This window comes from Podarcis tiliguerta, assembly GCF_965153285.1.
Source record: "Podarcis tiliguerta genome assembly, chromosome: 5".
In the NCBI taxonomy this organism is placed as follows: Eukaryota; Metazoa; Chordata; class Lepidosauria; order Squamata; family Lacertidae; genus Podarcis; species Podarcis tiliguerta.
Window position 1 is genome coordinate 28,874,053 of NC_139538.1, and position 17,165 is coordinate 28,891,217.

A 17,165-nucleotide genomic window follows, 5' to 3' on the forward strand; every position below is an offset into this window, starting at 1 on the left:
ATTGGAAGAGACAGCGTGGCTGAGAGTAGAAGGAACAGCATGGCATGTGGGTAGAAAGAGGGCAAGGGTGTGAGATCTGTGGTGCAAAATAAGAGGCAATGCAAAACTGGCCCTTATCCAGCTGACAGTGATTTCTGCTTTCCATTACAAGCCATGTGGCCTGCTATCCAGAACACATCTCCAATACTCCATGAGAACCCTTTGGGTAAAATGTTGCAAGTCAAAAACACACCCTCGGTAGTGTTAACCAATTCTGTTAATCAATTCTTGAGACCATTCTTGTGCACAAAAATCTGTTTGCAGTTGACAGGTCAGTTAATATATTTACATGGCAAGCTTCATTTTTGTGGTTATCTAAAAACTAATAAAGCTAAAAGAAATGAAACAGTCTGGATCAGTCTGCCATCTCACACGGTCCATTCTTTGCCTAAAGGACATTGTTATTGGATGATATTTATCAGCAACACAAAAGCACAACTTTTAAAACATTGCTATTTTCCAAACCCTATAAGAAGGAGGAAAAAAACATAAACCAAGGGAAATTACATTTTCAGAGAGCATCATTCAGGAGACCTTTCCATTGTCTGGATGTGCAGTGGTGAACTTTTTCCCCGGATTTAATATTCTTTGATGAATATGAAAAGATAATTTGGTGTGCCTGCTCTCTGAAATCTCCAACAACATCTGAAGCAAAGGTTGCCTTCTTTTCTGTGGTCCAATTCATCACACCTCTGCAAACAAATTGGGGCTGTGCTTGCCACACATATCAGCACAGATAAAGTTTTGTGACTAATAATAAAGTTTCAGCTCAGCTGCAGCAACTAGAGCATGTCAGGAGCTCGTCCTACACTCGAGTAGGACCCTGGTAGAGACACATGCCTGACTGGCATGTTCTCTCCCTCCTGGTCGATCGTTCGGGAGCCTCAAAAGCTTTCTTCAGCCTGAACATCACAGTGACCAATGCCAACAGACATCGGCACAGTTAGGGATCCGCAGAGTCTTTGCAGCTTGCATAACAGACCTCAGCAACTCAGCATTTTGGCTAATCTACTTTATTTACATTTAAACACACATGGCGCAATGCAACATGGCTCCCTCTCTCTCTAGCATCAGACAGCAAAGAGAAAGAACAAGGACAATAGTCCCACTTCACGGAACACAGTAACACAAACATCCTGTCTCCGTCACTTCCCACTCTGTGGAGTCAAAACATATATCGTCATGTGATAGACAACAATCCCATGACTGCAATCATGGAGCAGGAATTCTAACAGAGCAGTGCAAATTATATCACATCAGAGCAAATTCCATCATTGCAGCTCTGCTGGTGCAAAGCACTTCGATGCATGCAATGGAACTTCCTCTACTGTCCCTGCCACCCACCCCAGGGACAGTAGAGGAAGTTCTACTGAGAGCCAGTGTGCTGTAGTGGTTAAGAGCGGTAGTCACGTAATCTGGGTAACCGGGTTCGCGTCTCCGCTCCTCCACATGCAGCTGCTGGGTGACCTTGGGCCAGTCACAGTCTCTCAGCCCCACTCACCTCACAGAGTGTTTGTTGTGGGGGAGGAAGGGAAAGGAGAATGTTAGCCGCTTTGAGACTCCTTAAAGGGAGTGAAAGGCGGGATATCAAATCCAAACTCTTCTTCTTCTTCTCTTCCCAGCACCCTCAAAATAATCTCTGGAGCAAATTTGTGGGTTGAGGGGCAGGAGCAGAAGAGGGAATGGAAGTCCTGTTGCATAGCATTGGATACCAATGTGTATTGTAGGGTGTATTGCATCACAAAATACATATTTTATATGTATTTTTTATATATGCAGATCTTGAAATGTATTTTATAATTGAATTTGTATTTCGTAAAAAAATTGGGTAACTTTTCTGAGCCAAAAACTATGTCACAAATTTTGGAGAAATGTGAAAACTGAATAGTAAGTACATTCCAACTGACACGTGCTGGCCACATCACTTCCCACTGGAATTCATAGGGAAGGAATTCCTCAGGCACCTCAACCTGTTGCATCCCTCCGTGTTTACTAGGCTTTTAAATGCAGAGTCTGGCAGGAGAGGGCATGTAGGCTCTGTACAAACTGTGAATTCCATTTAATAAGCTACAGCTTAAAACAAAAGCAAGCTGATAAATCAAAGCTGCGGAATTGCTTAATCTAAAAACTCTCTCATTGAAATGAATGTACTCTACCTAGTCAGTCTCACACGCCTCCTAAGCACATATTAATTCTGGAGCCTGGCTGTTATAATGCTGAGTGACAAACAGTAAAGATCTCTTTTTAGGCAGTGGAAAAGCGCAATCGAAGGAACTGTAAACGAGGGCAAATCTCAGCTAGTCTTCTATAAGTAATCCAAAATGTATCAGATAACAATGCATGTATTATTCATTCATCTTTGTCCCCTGCCTGTTATAAATCTAAATAAATCATAAATCACCTTTGCAGAAAGCAATTTTTTTTATTTATTTAGAGAGATAATGAGAGCCAGTTTTGCCAAACTATATTACTAATATGAAAGGGACTTTTGAGCAGCGCTGCAAAACAAGGTCACACTGACCCATGGTGAAATTTAGCATACTGAATAGCTTTGAACCCATTCACTGAATGGTTTCTGAGTCGTCCCCCCGGGAGCTGATTTATACAACTACCCAGTACCTGGGAAATCACCATATTTTCTTGTTGATGGGTTTTGGAATGATAAAGCAGTCTGATAAATACTGGCCTTTATGTCAGTATCATGATTCATGATGTCCTGACTGTAGCACCTTGAAATATATCAAATCATTATTTTTTTATTTAGGTAATATAGGCTTTGTGGAAAGATTGCCCCACAGACATCAGTTCAGCACCAAATGTTGGGTACATCCAGCAACCATTAAAAACATGCTTTGAAACATCCTCTTTTTCATGGGTAGAGTCGTCATCGCGAACCATAGTTAGAAGTAGAAGTTGACAGATGTGTCCCTCTTTTTCGCTCTTCAGAATATGGCACCCCAATTTCCTGACTATTAATACTAGCTCCTGACACTGATTGTTAGTGCAACTGATACAGATGTTTTACTGACATGATATGTATTGCTATACGTTGTTATATGCCATTTGTTTATCTGCACTACAATTCTTTTAAATGAAAGCTGGTTTACAAATTATTCCTTTTATTTTTATTTTTTAGAAATGCATCAATACGATGACTTTTCCATGCACACTACACTTATGAGAACCAGCCCCAAGTTTCTTAAGGATCAGTTTTCAAAAGCAAAAAAGAAATGTTTTTTGTTTCTCAGTGTGGAACTCTGCTTGGGAACCATATCTGAGAACTACTTGGAGGGCTCAGATGGATGACACCCACATTTAACTATGCATCTGAATGCAGATGATGTTCATCCACATGCCTTTACTTTTAAAGGGATGCACATCTAAATGCACACCTCCATTCTGCCCCAACTTACTCATTTTATACAACTGGGCTGGATCAAGGAGCATCACTTTGGTTTCCTTGACAATAGAGACATGGTCTTTCTCCCTGCAAATAGTTTCTTACCCATTCCAAAAGCTCCTATTTTGCACCCTGCATTTCACACTAATCTACATGCATTGCACATACAGCTTCAGCTAAGACCTGAATGAGTCCTAATCAAGTTGATTTGATTCTGGGAACCAACCTTTGAATAGATCCTTTGATTTCCCACCCTGTAGTCACTGCCAGCTGCCACCGCCATCTTTTCACTTGCCCTCACTGCTGCTGCCACCATCTTACCATTATTTAGATCATATGGGCCACGCTCCAAAAAAAAAAGTTGAGTCAAAGGACGTAAGTGCACTTAACTCTCTGGTGGATTGCCTTGGCACATATGTGCACAATACGTTTTAAATGGCCATTGTAAGGGAACGTCTATAGGAGCTCTTTCATATGTAATGTACTTTGATTGTAATATTGAAAAATCTCTGCATTCATTAGCAAACTGGCAGGGATTGGCATGCCAGCTGCAAATCAAATACATTATTCTGTAGCATTTAGATGCATATTATAGTTTTAAAAATGCTACATATTAAAATCTGCAGCTACAAATATAAAGTATTATTCAATTTTGAAATCAGAGAGAACAGACCTCTGTTCTATGAATGGATATAATTTCTTCAGGAAATGTATAGAGATATATGAGTACATTTATTGTAACTAAAAAAATGTATTATGGACCTTATTGTCCAAGACCAGACATTTTATGGCTATTTATTTTTTATTAATATTATTATTCTTAGAGATAAATCTGTTATTCAATAGGCATGAAATGGAATCTTGAACTCACATTTCCCAATGCATCTCTTGTAATTTTGTATAAAGGTATTCTGCAACTGCTGTGACAGATTTGTATCTTACAAGGTAAATGCTCAGTCAATGAAACCTGATGTTGACTGCGGTAGAAATATATACAGTAGGTTGGGATTCAAAGCATAGCTTGAAGATTGTCCAAAGGCTTGGCTATGCCTGCTGCCCAGTGAAACTGTTGACTTTCTTCCCACCAGTTAATGCCATGCCTTTTCACAAACTACAGTGGTACCTTGGTTCTCGAACTCAGTCCGTTCTGGAAGTCCATTCAACTTCCAAAACGTTTGAAAACCAAGGCACACCTTCTAATTGGCTGATTGGCCCTAGAAACAATGCCGACAGCTGAAATGGATGTTTGGCTTCCATAAAACGTTCGCAAACTGGAACACTTACTTCCAGGTTTGTGGGGTTCGGGAGCTGATTTGTTCGTCAACTAAGCTGTTCGGGAACCAAGGTACTAGGTAGGTAATCCTAGACAAACACAAGTTTCAAACCTCTTTTTGTACATACAATTCATTACACAATTCTGTAGATTATACTGTAAACCAACCTTTTATTCTCAGATGAAAGGGCAGTCCAGAAATTCAACAAACAAATAAATAATAGATTCAGGCCATATATATGAACCAATTTATGTGGTCAGAACTGGCAACAGGAACTGGATGATAAGTTTTCATCCCATCTACTGCATCCTTCTGGACCAGAACAGATTACATTATCAGACTCATCACATTCAAAGGACTCTCTCCTCACACACCCTCATTGTAAAAGCCAAACTTTTCTGAATAAGGCAACAGCCCTTTCGTCATGAACCCGAACTCAGATTCCCATTCTTTAGGAGAAGAGGCTGAGGACTCTGAACTTGAAGGGGAAAGGAATGCAGAGCCAACCTTGGAAGACTTTCCAGCCCCAGAAGCACTTTCACTGGACAAGCCTGTGTGGTCCAGCCCCACAATGTGACACTGCTGTCCTTGGACTCGGAAAACTCCATTGTAGAAATCCCAGTGATGGCAGAGCTCAGCCACACAGTTACAACAGGAGACAACTGAAGCAAGTTGGGCCCCTTTAAAGGAAGAAGCACTGTCCTGTGCAGTTAGGGCTATATAGGGATCAGTTTGTTGCTTCAGCAATGGCAGAGCTCTGTGTCCCTTAGCAGAGCCTGAGCACTCCATTAAGCCTGACCCCTAACTTGCCTCATGCCTGAGCCTTGTCTAAGATCTCAGAAAGTGTTTGCTCCCTGCTGAAACAACTCCTCTTACTACAGATGAGCAGCTTCAGCCTGTGATCTGTCCATGGTACTGATCAGTTCTGCCCCTAGTTTATATGATTCTCCTCAACCAGCATAGTCTTGGCTTGCTGGCTTTGACATTTGCTTTGTTCAAGTTTACGTTCACTTTACCTATTGAAACCTAACCTTGATTAATGTGACCTAAGTGATCATGCTTCATTCACCACTATGCTACCTGATTAAGAAGTGCCACAATAATATTTCGTTTCCCTAGAGCTCAGAGCCTAGCCAGAGCAAGACAGGACAAGCCCCTTACCCTGTTTCAATGTTGCTGCCTAGTCAATCACCTTCTCTAACGTTCTGTACAATGCTATAGACTGCATCTAAAGGGATAAGGCAACTGAATAAGCAATGGTGATGATTTCAAGGGAGTGGACCCATTCCAGAAAAGGTTCCCAGTAACAACACATTGACTAGAGCTTCCCATGCCCCAGTTCTGGAGCTGATGCTGAATGTGGATGGTCAGGAACTTCTCATTCTCACTATGTCAGAGAAACAAACTGGTTGGGTGAGATAGAACATGAAGCTGCCTTATACCAAGCAGATTGTTTGGTCAATCCAGCTGAGTATTGTCAATTAGAAGACTCTCTGGAAGGAATCTTGCTCCCAATATCTGTTTTTGATCAGATGCCAGGGACTGAACTTGGGACCTTCTGGGTGCAAACCATGTCACTCAGTTACAGTCCTTTCTACAAAGTGTTTGCATCCCCCACCCCCGGGTGTGTTTGTGTGTGCTGGCACATAGGAATGATTTAATAAGGGAGGAAATCAATGATACAACTCCCTCCCCCTGAACATCACCTGTATCCTATAATCCACATCAATAAGTGCTTTACACTTCCAAGCTTTAGTTGCTAGTACCATTTGCTTAGTATGCTTAGTAAGTTAGGTAAGGTAAAGGGACCCCTGACCATTAGGTCCAGTCATGACCAATTCTGGGGTTGCTGCACACATTTTGCTTTACTGGCAGTACAGCTTCTGGGTCATGTGGCCAGCAAGACTAAGCCGCTTCTGGCAAACCAGAGCAGCACACAGAAACGCCGTTTACCTTCCCGCCGGGGTGGTACCTATTTATCTACTTGCACTTTGAGGTGCTTTCAAACTGCTAGGTTGGCAGGAGCAGGGACCGAGCAACAGGAGCTCACCCCGTTGTGGGGATTCGAACCGCCAACCTTCTGATCAGCAAGTCCTAGGCTCTATGGTTTAACCCACAGCGCCACCCGGGTTCTGGCTTAGTAAGTTAGTTCCTCCTTAAAAGAAATGTTTGCCATGGCCCTGAATGTGTCCCTCTTCTATTTGTAGCTCTCACGAACAGAGCAGAGCCAATCAGCCGTGCAACATGTTCACACTGGCACACTGCAGACATTTGTTGTCTTTTCAGTCATTCCTTGCTGAGACTGTAACTTCTGGAAATCTGTTGGATAAATTGCAACTCAAGCTTGAGCAGTTGAGTAAACAAAGAGGAAAAATAAAAAAGTCTGTGTGCATCAGTGTCAAACAGCAGCTGCCTTGAACAACAATAAATAAAAAGAAACCCAAAATTACATTTGTTACATAATTAGGTTCCCTTCACTGATTCTATGTCCTCTTGCAGCATGAAGGCAGATTGGTCTTTTTTTATGATGATCCTAAATTCATCAAAGAGAAGCAAACACAAAATCAGACTCCCAGTGAGGAAGCTTTTCTAAAATGGATTATTTTTGTGTCCATTACTGAAGGCTGCATAGACCTCATGTGCATCCACTTTGTGTGTGGCTGAAAGATTGAATGACTGTACCCATGTTCATACCCAAAGCATAGATGGTGGAACTTGAACAAACTGGTGGTTGAAGTCACTTTTACATACATTACAGTACATACAGTAGTTGTGTGAACTACTGAACATGTAGCAACTATTTATCTGTGCACAGCTTTATTTTCCAAATTACAGCAACAGCAATTTAAGCATCGTGCAATCTGCCTACCCAGCATGTGGTGTTGATCATTAGCATTTTGTAGTATTTCCCACTTGACTATTTCTGACTCATTCCCACTGTAATGCAGACTGGGATTTCTACTGAGAACTTGCTTAAATCAGAATGCTTAATTAAATGGGCTGAAGGTATGAACAAAGAAAACGAACATGTATACAATGGTCAATCTACATTTGGGTAAACCCAGATGTATATGCTGATTGTATGTGCATTCCCATTCCTTATCTATCCCCACTTTGTGGATGGGGGCCACTCAAGAATTAAAAGAAGGACAAAGAAGACGGCAGGAAGCATGGTGGTTGGAAGGTCTCTGTTTCATGTCAAACAACCAATAAGAGGCAGATCAGATCAGAAACCAAGTCACCCAGCTCTCTTCCCTTTCCCCCACTAAAGTGGTGTTGTTAGAGGCATGACACTCCAACCTAGTAAGCTGAAGATTTTTACAATAAGTTACAAAGCAGAGTGAGCTAGTTCAGTGCTGTACAAGCACAACAGAAGTCTTAGGGCTTTATTCAATGTAGCACTAATGCAAATGTTCCATCAGTCAACAGAATGTTCTCCACCTGCGCACACCCTAAATCTATCCTGGGTTTCCTCTCAACCTTCTGGAGCAGGTTTAGGGTTAGTGGGGGGGTGGGGAAAGGAGGTGTGTATGTCCTGTTGTGCTCTTGGCAGTTCTTGCATGTGCACAACTATTTAAATAGCCAGGGAGCTCCCAACTTCAACTGTTGTCATTGGGGAGTTGAACACATTCTCCCCACAGTGATGATGTGTTTGGCTGAGAGGTCTACAAACACAGCTGCATCCGTGGCTCAACAAATTGCATCACAAACATATCAATTTCAATATTAATCAATTGATATTAATCAAGGTGGGCTGATGCCATCTGATGAATTGTTCAGCCTCAGGAAACTCCGGCTTGATGTTCTCTCTTTAGCAGTCTCTATATTGACAGAAGTTTCATTGAAAGCCAATGTATAGGTGCTTTTAGTTTGCACCTAGTATGGTCTGTGTATCATGCAGTTGCACATGCCTTGTTGTTGTTTAGTCATGCCCGACTCTTCATGACCCCATGGACCAGAGCACGCCAGGCACTCCTGTCTTCCACTGCCTCCCACAGTTTGGTCAAACTCATGTAGTACAGTTTAAATAGGTGATACATAGCCATACGTATCAGGGATAGCTTGAGAACTCAAATTCTAGTTCATTTATATTTCTCTCTCTCTCTCTCTCTCTCTCTCTCTCTCTCTCTCCCTCCCACACACACACACACACTCACACTCTCTCTCACACACCGCTTTGTGCATCATCTCACTTCCTTAGGACATTTGCAGATCATCCCTTCTATGCAAATGCTACTGTTACCAGAATTTTTTTTAAAACGGACTTTACCGTAAAACCCATTAGAATGATTAGTGTGCTGTGTCAGTTCTTGAACAATCCCTAAGATCCTAATTTGCGATGAGTAATAATTGTAATGCAACTCTCTTTAATTTCCCTGCAGGGGTCTCTCAAAGCCTGCAACCCTTCCCTGTGCAAAAATTCATGTCATTATCCTCAACTATGGATGGGAAGGATTATTATGCACTCACGTTTTCAAAAGATTTGAGGTCTTAGTTAGGCATCTGAAGATTTCAATAACTTCAATGTTTCAGGTTTTTTTGCTGGATGAAAAGTGAATCTTGGGTGTTATAGAATTTAATTATCTGTCAAGTGACATATATGGGAAGTTGAAAGTGACTAATCATATTAAAAATTGATACATTTGCATATCAGGGTACTGCCAGCAACTCAGGGATATTCCAGGTACAAAAACAAAACAACTGATTCCAGAAAGTCTTCAAAAGCTGAATATGGGCCAGCACAGTTCAAGGCCTAGCTTGCCAGCCACATGCCCAGGGTGCTGGTCATGGTAGCAGCTAAATATGTTGACCCTAACTTTGAGATAAATGTTCTCATATTGCAACTGTATCATTGCTCATACTGCTCCAAGCTCTAACCAATTAAAGTTTAACCATGGCTTTGGTCTTGAGGTAGTTTGTTCTTCATTACTTCCTAACACAAATACAGCAGACCCTCCAAGTTTCCCTGTTTTCCAGGGACAGTTCTGGATTCATAGATCTGATCCCAGAATGCCCCACTTTTCCTTAGGACATGCCTATTTTCATCGGATGAATGTTGAAGGGTATGGAGTTTTCTGACTCCCCAAACTGTCTGAAAGCAGTCCTGTATAGGGAAGTTTTTTAATGTTTAATGTTTTATTATGTTTTAATATATGTTGAATGCCACCCAGAGTGGCATTCCCCACCCAGACTGGGGAAACCCAGTCTGATGGGAGGGGTATAAATAGTAAAATATAATAATAATAATATATTGTGGGGGGCCCAGGTAAGCCCCACCCCACATAATCAATCACATGACATGGTGCACACACACCATTTGAATGGCAATGCCCATCAACTTTGTGGGGGCCCAGCCCCCTCAAATATTTTATTGCAGGGGCCCAAGCCCCCATGGCCCCCTAGGAGTTGGCTCTCTTAGTTTGTATGTCCTCTCTATCTCATACCTAAGACTAAATTGATTAATTCCCATGGTGCTGCCACTGAAACCTTATTAACATAGTGGACAGCATCCTTTTCTGCCATGGTAGTGACCAAGGGGTTTGATTCCCCAATGGGGAGATCAAATACTTTGATAGTGAAGGACAAGAGTTTAGTAGTAGAGCATATGCTTTGCATTCAGAATATCCCAAGTTCAATCCCTGACATCTCTAGATAACACAAATCTGGTAGTAGATTGTGGCATAGGCCTCTGTTTGAAACCCTGGACAACCACTGCCAATCAGAATAGGCAATACTGGACTTCATAGTCAAACAGTTTGCCCTGGTATAAGGCAATCCTAGATTCCTGAACTCTCCTAAAGTTCCATATAAGTGAAGCAAATTCCAGTCAATGATCAGAGAAGTGCTGTCTATAAAAGAGAGGAAAGTGAATCCACACAATTCACACACATCTGCAATCTGGCTCATTTCTTTCTGCAAGTAACACCATGAATGCAGTTATCAAGTACATTAGACCAGGGTGTGTTCAGTGTTGCTCTTCCACCCCAAAGGCGTAATTTATTGCCACTTGCTACATAAACCCCAGGACTAGAAAATAAAACCCTTCTCAAATAAAAGCACCTCGGCTATACAGGCTTCAAGATACCTCAGACTCACTCATAAAGTGGTTTTATAGGACCTGCAGGGGAAAGTATATCATGCTCACTTACTTCGTTAAACTACTAAAGGCTTAGAATACAATCCCTGCCTGCGCTTGATTCATTTTCCCAAGGACTTGAATCAAAAGCATTTCCGACATGCTGAAGGCAAAGCAGAGACAACATAATGTGAGTGGCGAGAAGGACAGAAGTCAATTGCACCACCTGTTTTGTGCCTTCTGATTCTTCCGACAAAAATTAAGCTCTTCCTGCCTAACCTGAGCATGAGGATAAAGAACCACAAGGCAGTAACCAGCAAAGAGCAATTTGGGGACCTGAGCATTTTCTTTTACTCGGTAAGAATACCTTTTAAAAATATACAGCTGTCTAGCCTTCATGGCTTTCATTAAAGGTTTTCATTGCATTAAACATTTTAGAATCGCAAGGGAGACTTTTGAGAGAGGAAATCTCCGTGATGATCATTCAGTGGTGGTTATTGTTTTGTTTGTTAGTATGCTAAGTATTTATGTGTTTTTGTATTGCAAACCACCCTGTGATCCTTGGATGACGGGAGGCATAGAATCCAATCAATCAATAATAAATTAATACAAACTCAGATATGCAAAGGGCCTTATATGAATAGTCCTAAACTAACCCTGGAAACTCAAAAAGCAAATGAGTAAGTTGCATGGCTCCAAGTACACCAAACTCCTGAAATCCCCAACAGTAGGATAGTTCATCAATGGAGGTACTGCACAGTTAGAAATTGATCAATGGCATGACACTGATCTCAGTGATCATCAGTAAAGAGTAAAATAAGTAAATACATGATTTGAAGCACTTACTCTCTGCAGGCTCTTTAGATCTTCTTCCGCTGGAGGATTTCCTCAGTAAGCTTCGTCCTGAGGTAAAAAGGCTGGTTAATTCCTCTAGGGGACTGGTAGGTGTTCTAGAACGGGAACTACTTTGCGATGATGACCCGTAGGTATTGACAGAGGTGTTTACCATTTTCCCTCCTTCTTGCAATATGTTTCTGGCTGTAGAATGAGGCACTGATGGAGAACTTCTTGAGAGACTTCCTGAATGTACAGAATCGTAAGGAGGAGGTCTTTTGAGACTTAAGGGGGTAAGTGACCGACCCATATTCACAGGAGAGGGGGAGGCAGAGTGGCTTTTAGGATAGCCATGCGGAGACTGTGTTCTGTATAAAGTAGAAGGATGTGGAGGAGAAGAAGAATGTCCTGGAGTACTAGTTCCATGAGATGCTGTCTGGTCTTTCTCCAGTTTTTGATGACTTGGAGTGTGAGGTGGCAGTGATGATGGAGAAGCTCCAGCTTGCTGCTTGATATAAGACACGTTTTCTAGCACAGGAAGCTTTGTGACTTCCAGTGGTGTTAAAGGAGATTCATCAGAATTTGGGGAGCATTGCACTGGTGCAGGTGGAAATACCAGGAGTGGAGGTCTATGAGAAAGCAAATTTGGAAATGGTGGGGGTATATCACAAAGAACACCCTTGGGAGTGGATGGCACTGAGGACTTGGTGAAATCAAGGTCAGGCACTGTGGGAGTAGCACACTGAGAAGAACAGCTGTGATGGTCATACTCACATGGACATTTTGAATCTTGGCCTCCATCATCAAAGATGGGGTATTTCATTTCCTCATATACTGCCTCACTTTGATCCTCCTCATCTTTTTTGAAGTCTCTAAGTATATTTCCAACCATTTCAATATAAACTGGTTCTTCTTCCTCAGTATCTGGAGCAGGACTGCTGACCTGTGATAAGGAGGTATCCCTGCTTAGTGTTGACTTTGTGGGGCCATGTTTTTTGATGTATGTCTCATCAAAAGATGCACTTAGCTGAGTGTTTGGGTTCCGTTTCGGCTTAGGGGGAGGAACCTTCTTTGTATATTCATCGCTGTGAGGCCTTGGTTTGGCCGACACTGCAAAGGAACCAAAATACACATCGATCAGATGTTTAGTCAAAACATTGTCCACCTTTCAAACACCTATAGTTTAGCTACTCTGTTTTCACACCTTTGTTTCATCATTTCTCCTGAACTACATGATGCAATGGAAGCAAACATTTGACAAAACACCATTCAGACTTCATGAAGCTCACTGTTATTTAAGATTTAATCTCCAGTGTTCAAAAATGACTTTGTTTCAGGATAACTAATGTAAATGTGCCTCATGTTGTGCAGTAACCTTTGCTGATCACCTACGTATTTTTAGATGAACTTGAGAGATCTAATCTTTTAACATCCTAAGGCTGCAATCCTATATCTACTTATATGATAGTACACATCCATTAAACTGAATGGGGAAATGAGCAGACATGCTTATTGGCTGTAGCTTATTCTGTAGCCTTTAAAACAGGCTTCCTCAACCTCAGCCCTCCATATGTTTTTGGCCTACAACTCCCATGATCCCTAGCTAGCAGGAGCAGTAGTCAGGGATGATGGGAATTGTAGTCTCAAAACATCTGGAGGGCCGAGGTTGAGGAAGCCTGCTTTAAAACAGCTTCTTTCTGCTTGCTTTAGGAAGTACAGAGCTTTAGAATGACAATTAGATAAATGGCAATTAGACTGGGAGGAGCTGAATTTAACCAAGTTTCTTAAAAAATCAAAAACAAATTGAGATAACCATAGAAATTTACATAAACTGCTTTCTTGATTATTCTGTAGAGATTAATTTGTATGAAATCCTTGACCTTTCTATTCAAATGATCCCAAAGCAATGTTTTTATTTGCAGTTTCAAAGACAGTCCAATGTGTTGTTCCTGGGTTTATATTTGTAAAAAACAGGTAAGATCCTGGGACACACTGAGCCTTCTAGACTTCCACTGAAGCCTTTACAATACATTCATATGCATAGAGTCGTAGAATGATAGAGTTGGAAGGGACCCAACATCTAGTACAACCCCCTGCGATGTAAGAATCTTTAGTTGTGATGACAGATAGCATGCATTTGAAACAGGCAGACACTGTTTAATTTTTAGATGCCAAGTCTATTTCTGCTATATGTGTTCGTGGTATCCCCCCCACACACACACTGTTTGTCATCTGTAAATGCCATGTGAAAAAGAAGACATGAATCAATCATGGCTTCCCCATGTGTACCTGAAGCTTGTTCCGCAGTTTATGCTCACCACAGGGAGTCAACTATGCGGACCATGATGATCCTGTGCCAATCCTGGGCACGTGAGTAAACTGGTGAGCAACCAAGGTGGACTCAAGTACCAATCAGTCTGGATTTCAGGAACTGGAAACAGTGCCTCCAATTCCATAAATTAGAGTTCTCTGGATGTACTTTGACAGGTCCCTATAGCACAATATGCTTCAGCTCCATGCTGCTTTCCATTACACAATGAGCAGCATGGATTAAGCTGTTGGCTTTCATTAGATGTGGCAAGTCCTGAACCGGGACAGGAGATTGTATGAAGTGACCTTCAGGTTCCTTCCAAGTCTTCCCTTTTTTTCATTCAGTGAAAAGGTCCTTTTCTTTCCTCCCCCCCGCCCCTTACTCCAATTCCCCAACAATAATTCAGGCATTATCTGCGTTTTCTATTTTGCATTGTGCTGTGCAGTCAAGAAAAGGAAGATAACATGGTTTGAAGTGCACCGTGGAAGCGTCTGGCATTTTCTCATCTGGTGTATGAATGCCATGTTATATCATATACAGAAAACAAAATACAATTAGTGGCATAAAGGTCGGCTGACTTCACCCTCATGCATAATATGGAAGATAGATGTCTACAAGAGGGGTCCTCCTCTCTTATCCCTTTACAAGACTCTTATATCTCTCATGCTACTGTTTGCATGAAGCAGTTTTCACAACGGAGAAAAGAAAAAATATATTTTAGCCTCTACCTCCCCGCCACCCCACACAAAGTCTGGACTGTAAATATTTCATAACACAATTTATTTAAAATGATCTATGGTGTACTTTCCTGTTATTTCAAGCCCTGCCTGAATAATCACTTACCTTCTCAGAATATTAAGAGCAAAGAAATATTGGGGAAATGAAGTTCTGCTTACAGTAATCACAGAACAACACAAAAAAGTGCAATGGTAAGTAGGCAGTTGCTGCACATTTACGTGTAACTAATTATTGGCATGGATAGTGTGTGTGTGTGTGTGTGTGTGTGTGTGTGTGTGTGATATCTGGGAGCATCCCACAGGCAATGAAAAGGAATTATTTGGCAATCTATGTGCAAGAGAAAAAGGCACAACATTGCATTAGCATTGTGACATTTAGCAGACAAGGAAAACATTCCACGCATGCTGAGAACACAAACTCCCATGAATGGCTCATTCTGGCCAATTGCCATACTCAGTGATATCCACACCATCCACTGTTGTCTTTTTATAGATACTAAAACCTATCCAAGAAGAAACCTGCTGGTTTAGCCCATGTACTCCAGGGCAAAAACAAATAAATATACTTCTACTCTCCCCAGACCATTCACGGGACTGAATCCAAGCTCACTGATTTCAACTTGGCTCCCAACTAAATCAATTGCATTTAAGTCATGATTAATTTGTCATGCTAATTTCAGGTGGATCTAAATTCAACTAACCTAATCTCTCTCTCATACACACACACACAACCTAAATAAAAGCAAAACTGAGTTTACCCTGTTTTTTTTGTCACATTTATGTGTGTGTGTGTTTTACACAATTTCTGGTCTCTGACACATACATTAAAATCCCCCAGGACCTTAACAATAACCCAACCTTCTACCAACATGTGTTTCCATTATTGCATTGCTCTCATGGGATCATTAGAAATTTGTTGAAGTATTTTTATGTTGGTGTTTTGATGGATATACCCTAACCTTAGATCATTTGATAGAGTCCAGGCTTTGAAATGTTTTAAATAAACACACACCACCAGTTTAATTCAGGTATTTATGGGTCAGAACACTGTTGTTCTGCAGATAGCTTCACAGAATCCAATTCCACATTCCATCTTTTACATCATACTCCTGAAACCCATATTTGGTAGGTTCATTGATATGCAACCCCCTTCTTACCTGCAAATCCTTTTTGTGGGTGGGTGGAATGAAGTCCTGTATACCAGGACTCTAAAACAGCATATGCCGGGTGAGCTTCACCCACGTTTCCTGACGGGATGTGGGTGGGGAGCGAGAGTGACTGCATAACTCCCTACAGTCTTAGTTGGCAGGCCTTCCTAGTGTGTTAGCATCTTCATCCTGTCTAGATTAAGGTTCAGTTTACTGATCCTTATTCATGAGAATGATACACTACAGTCTGCTGCCATACCTGAAGCTTTCCAGGAACCAGTTAAAGGAGCTCTAAACAAACAAACAAACAAACAAAAAGACACATGGAGGTCTCCACTATAGTATAGGAAGAGAGAGAACCAATTATTTTAATAATTATTTTATTACTTTATATGGAAATTTAGGCAAAGGGAGAAGAATATTAATGAAGAGATTTATGTATTTGTGGGTGGTAAATATACAAGTCTGCTCCAAAACCTAGAACTGGAATAGGAAACATGTTGTCCTTCAGATCTTGTCAGTCCCATCATCCCTAACTGTTGGCCATGCTAGCCAGGGTTTATGGGAGCTGGTGACTAAGACTATCGGGATGTCAGTATGTTCCCTGTTCCTAACCTAGAGAGCTCAGTTCTTGAAACAGATCTGATGGCACCCCAACTGAAGAAGCAGACTGATAATGTATAACATTTTTTAAAGGAGGTATTTTTGCAGAACAAAAGATTGGCAGAGCTTTCAGACATGCTTGCCACATGCTGCACTTAATTCTAGAAGTTCTGCGAGCTCTTTGTCCTCACCACCTCCTTTCCTGCATAAGAATAGATTGAAATACGAAATTATGTTGTGACATTTCTTTTCATGATTGCTCAGAGTGTGAGGGGAAAGGGCAATTAAAACAACAACAGCAACTAGTTTGTCATTTTCTATTGTGCCTCACCTGTTTACCAGCTTTTGAGACCTCCATATGGAGTTAATTTACTGTGCAATTCAGCCCACTTAGAAGAATGACATTAAGTGCACGGGAAAATTAAACTCCTGCCTCCTCATTTATAAAGACACTATGCCATTAGGTATTTTAAAGCTGAACAACCTTTCTCTCTGCATCGCCTTAAAAACACACACAAAAAAATCCTGAAATGAAAAAGCCATTCTCTAGAGATCTCACCTGCACACATAGCACATAGACTTTGGTACCACACTTACTACAGGGTGAGTCCCATTAAATTAATCAGGACCCATGTCTGCATAAACATGCTAGGATTGCACAGTTTATCAGGCTATGCTTGGACAGATGTTGCATAGCCTATTATAGTGTGCATATGGGAGTGAATGGCTAATTTGCTCTGCAT

At 41.3% G+C, this 17,165-nt stretch overlaps 1 protein-coding gene across 5 annotated transcripts in view; it reads right to left on the reverse strand.

The window, feature by feature from the left end:
• The window catches only part of NYAP2 (neuronal tyrosine-phosphorylated phosphoinositide-3-kinase adaptor 2), a 135,374-nt gene that overhangs the window by 36,890 nt on the left and 81,319 nt on the right, over nt 1–17,165 (reverse strand). For all 5 annotated transcript variants that reach the window (XM_083442683.1, XM_083442686.1, XM_083442684.1 and 2 more), the window contains exon 4: nt 11,636–12,733. In XM_083442683.1, the coding sequence (XP_083298809.1) occupies nt 11,636–12,733 (1,098 nt within the window). The remainder of the gene's footprint in view (nt 1–11,635; nt 12,734–17,165) is intronic.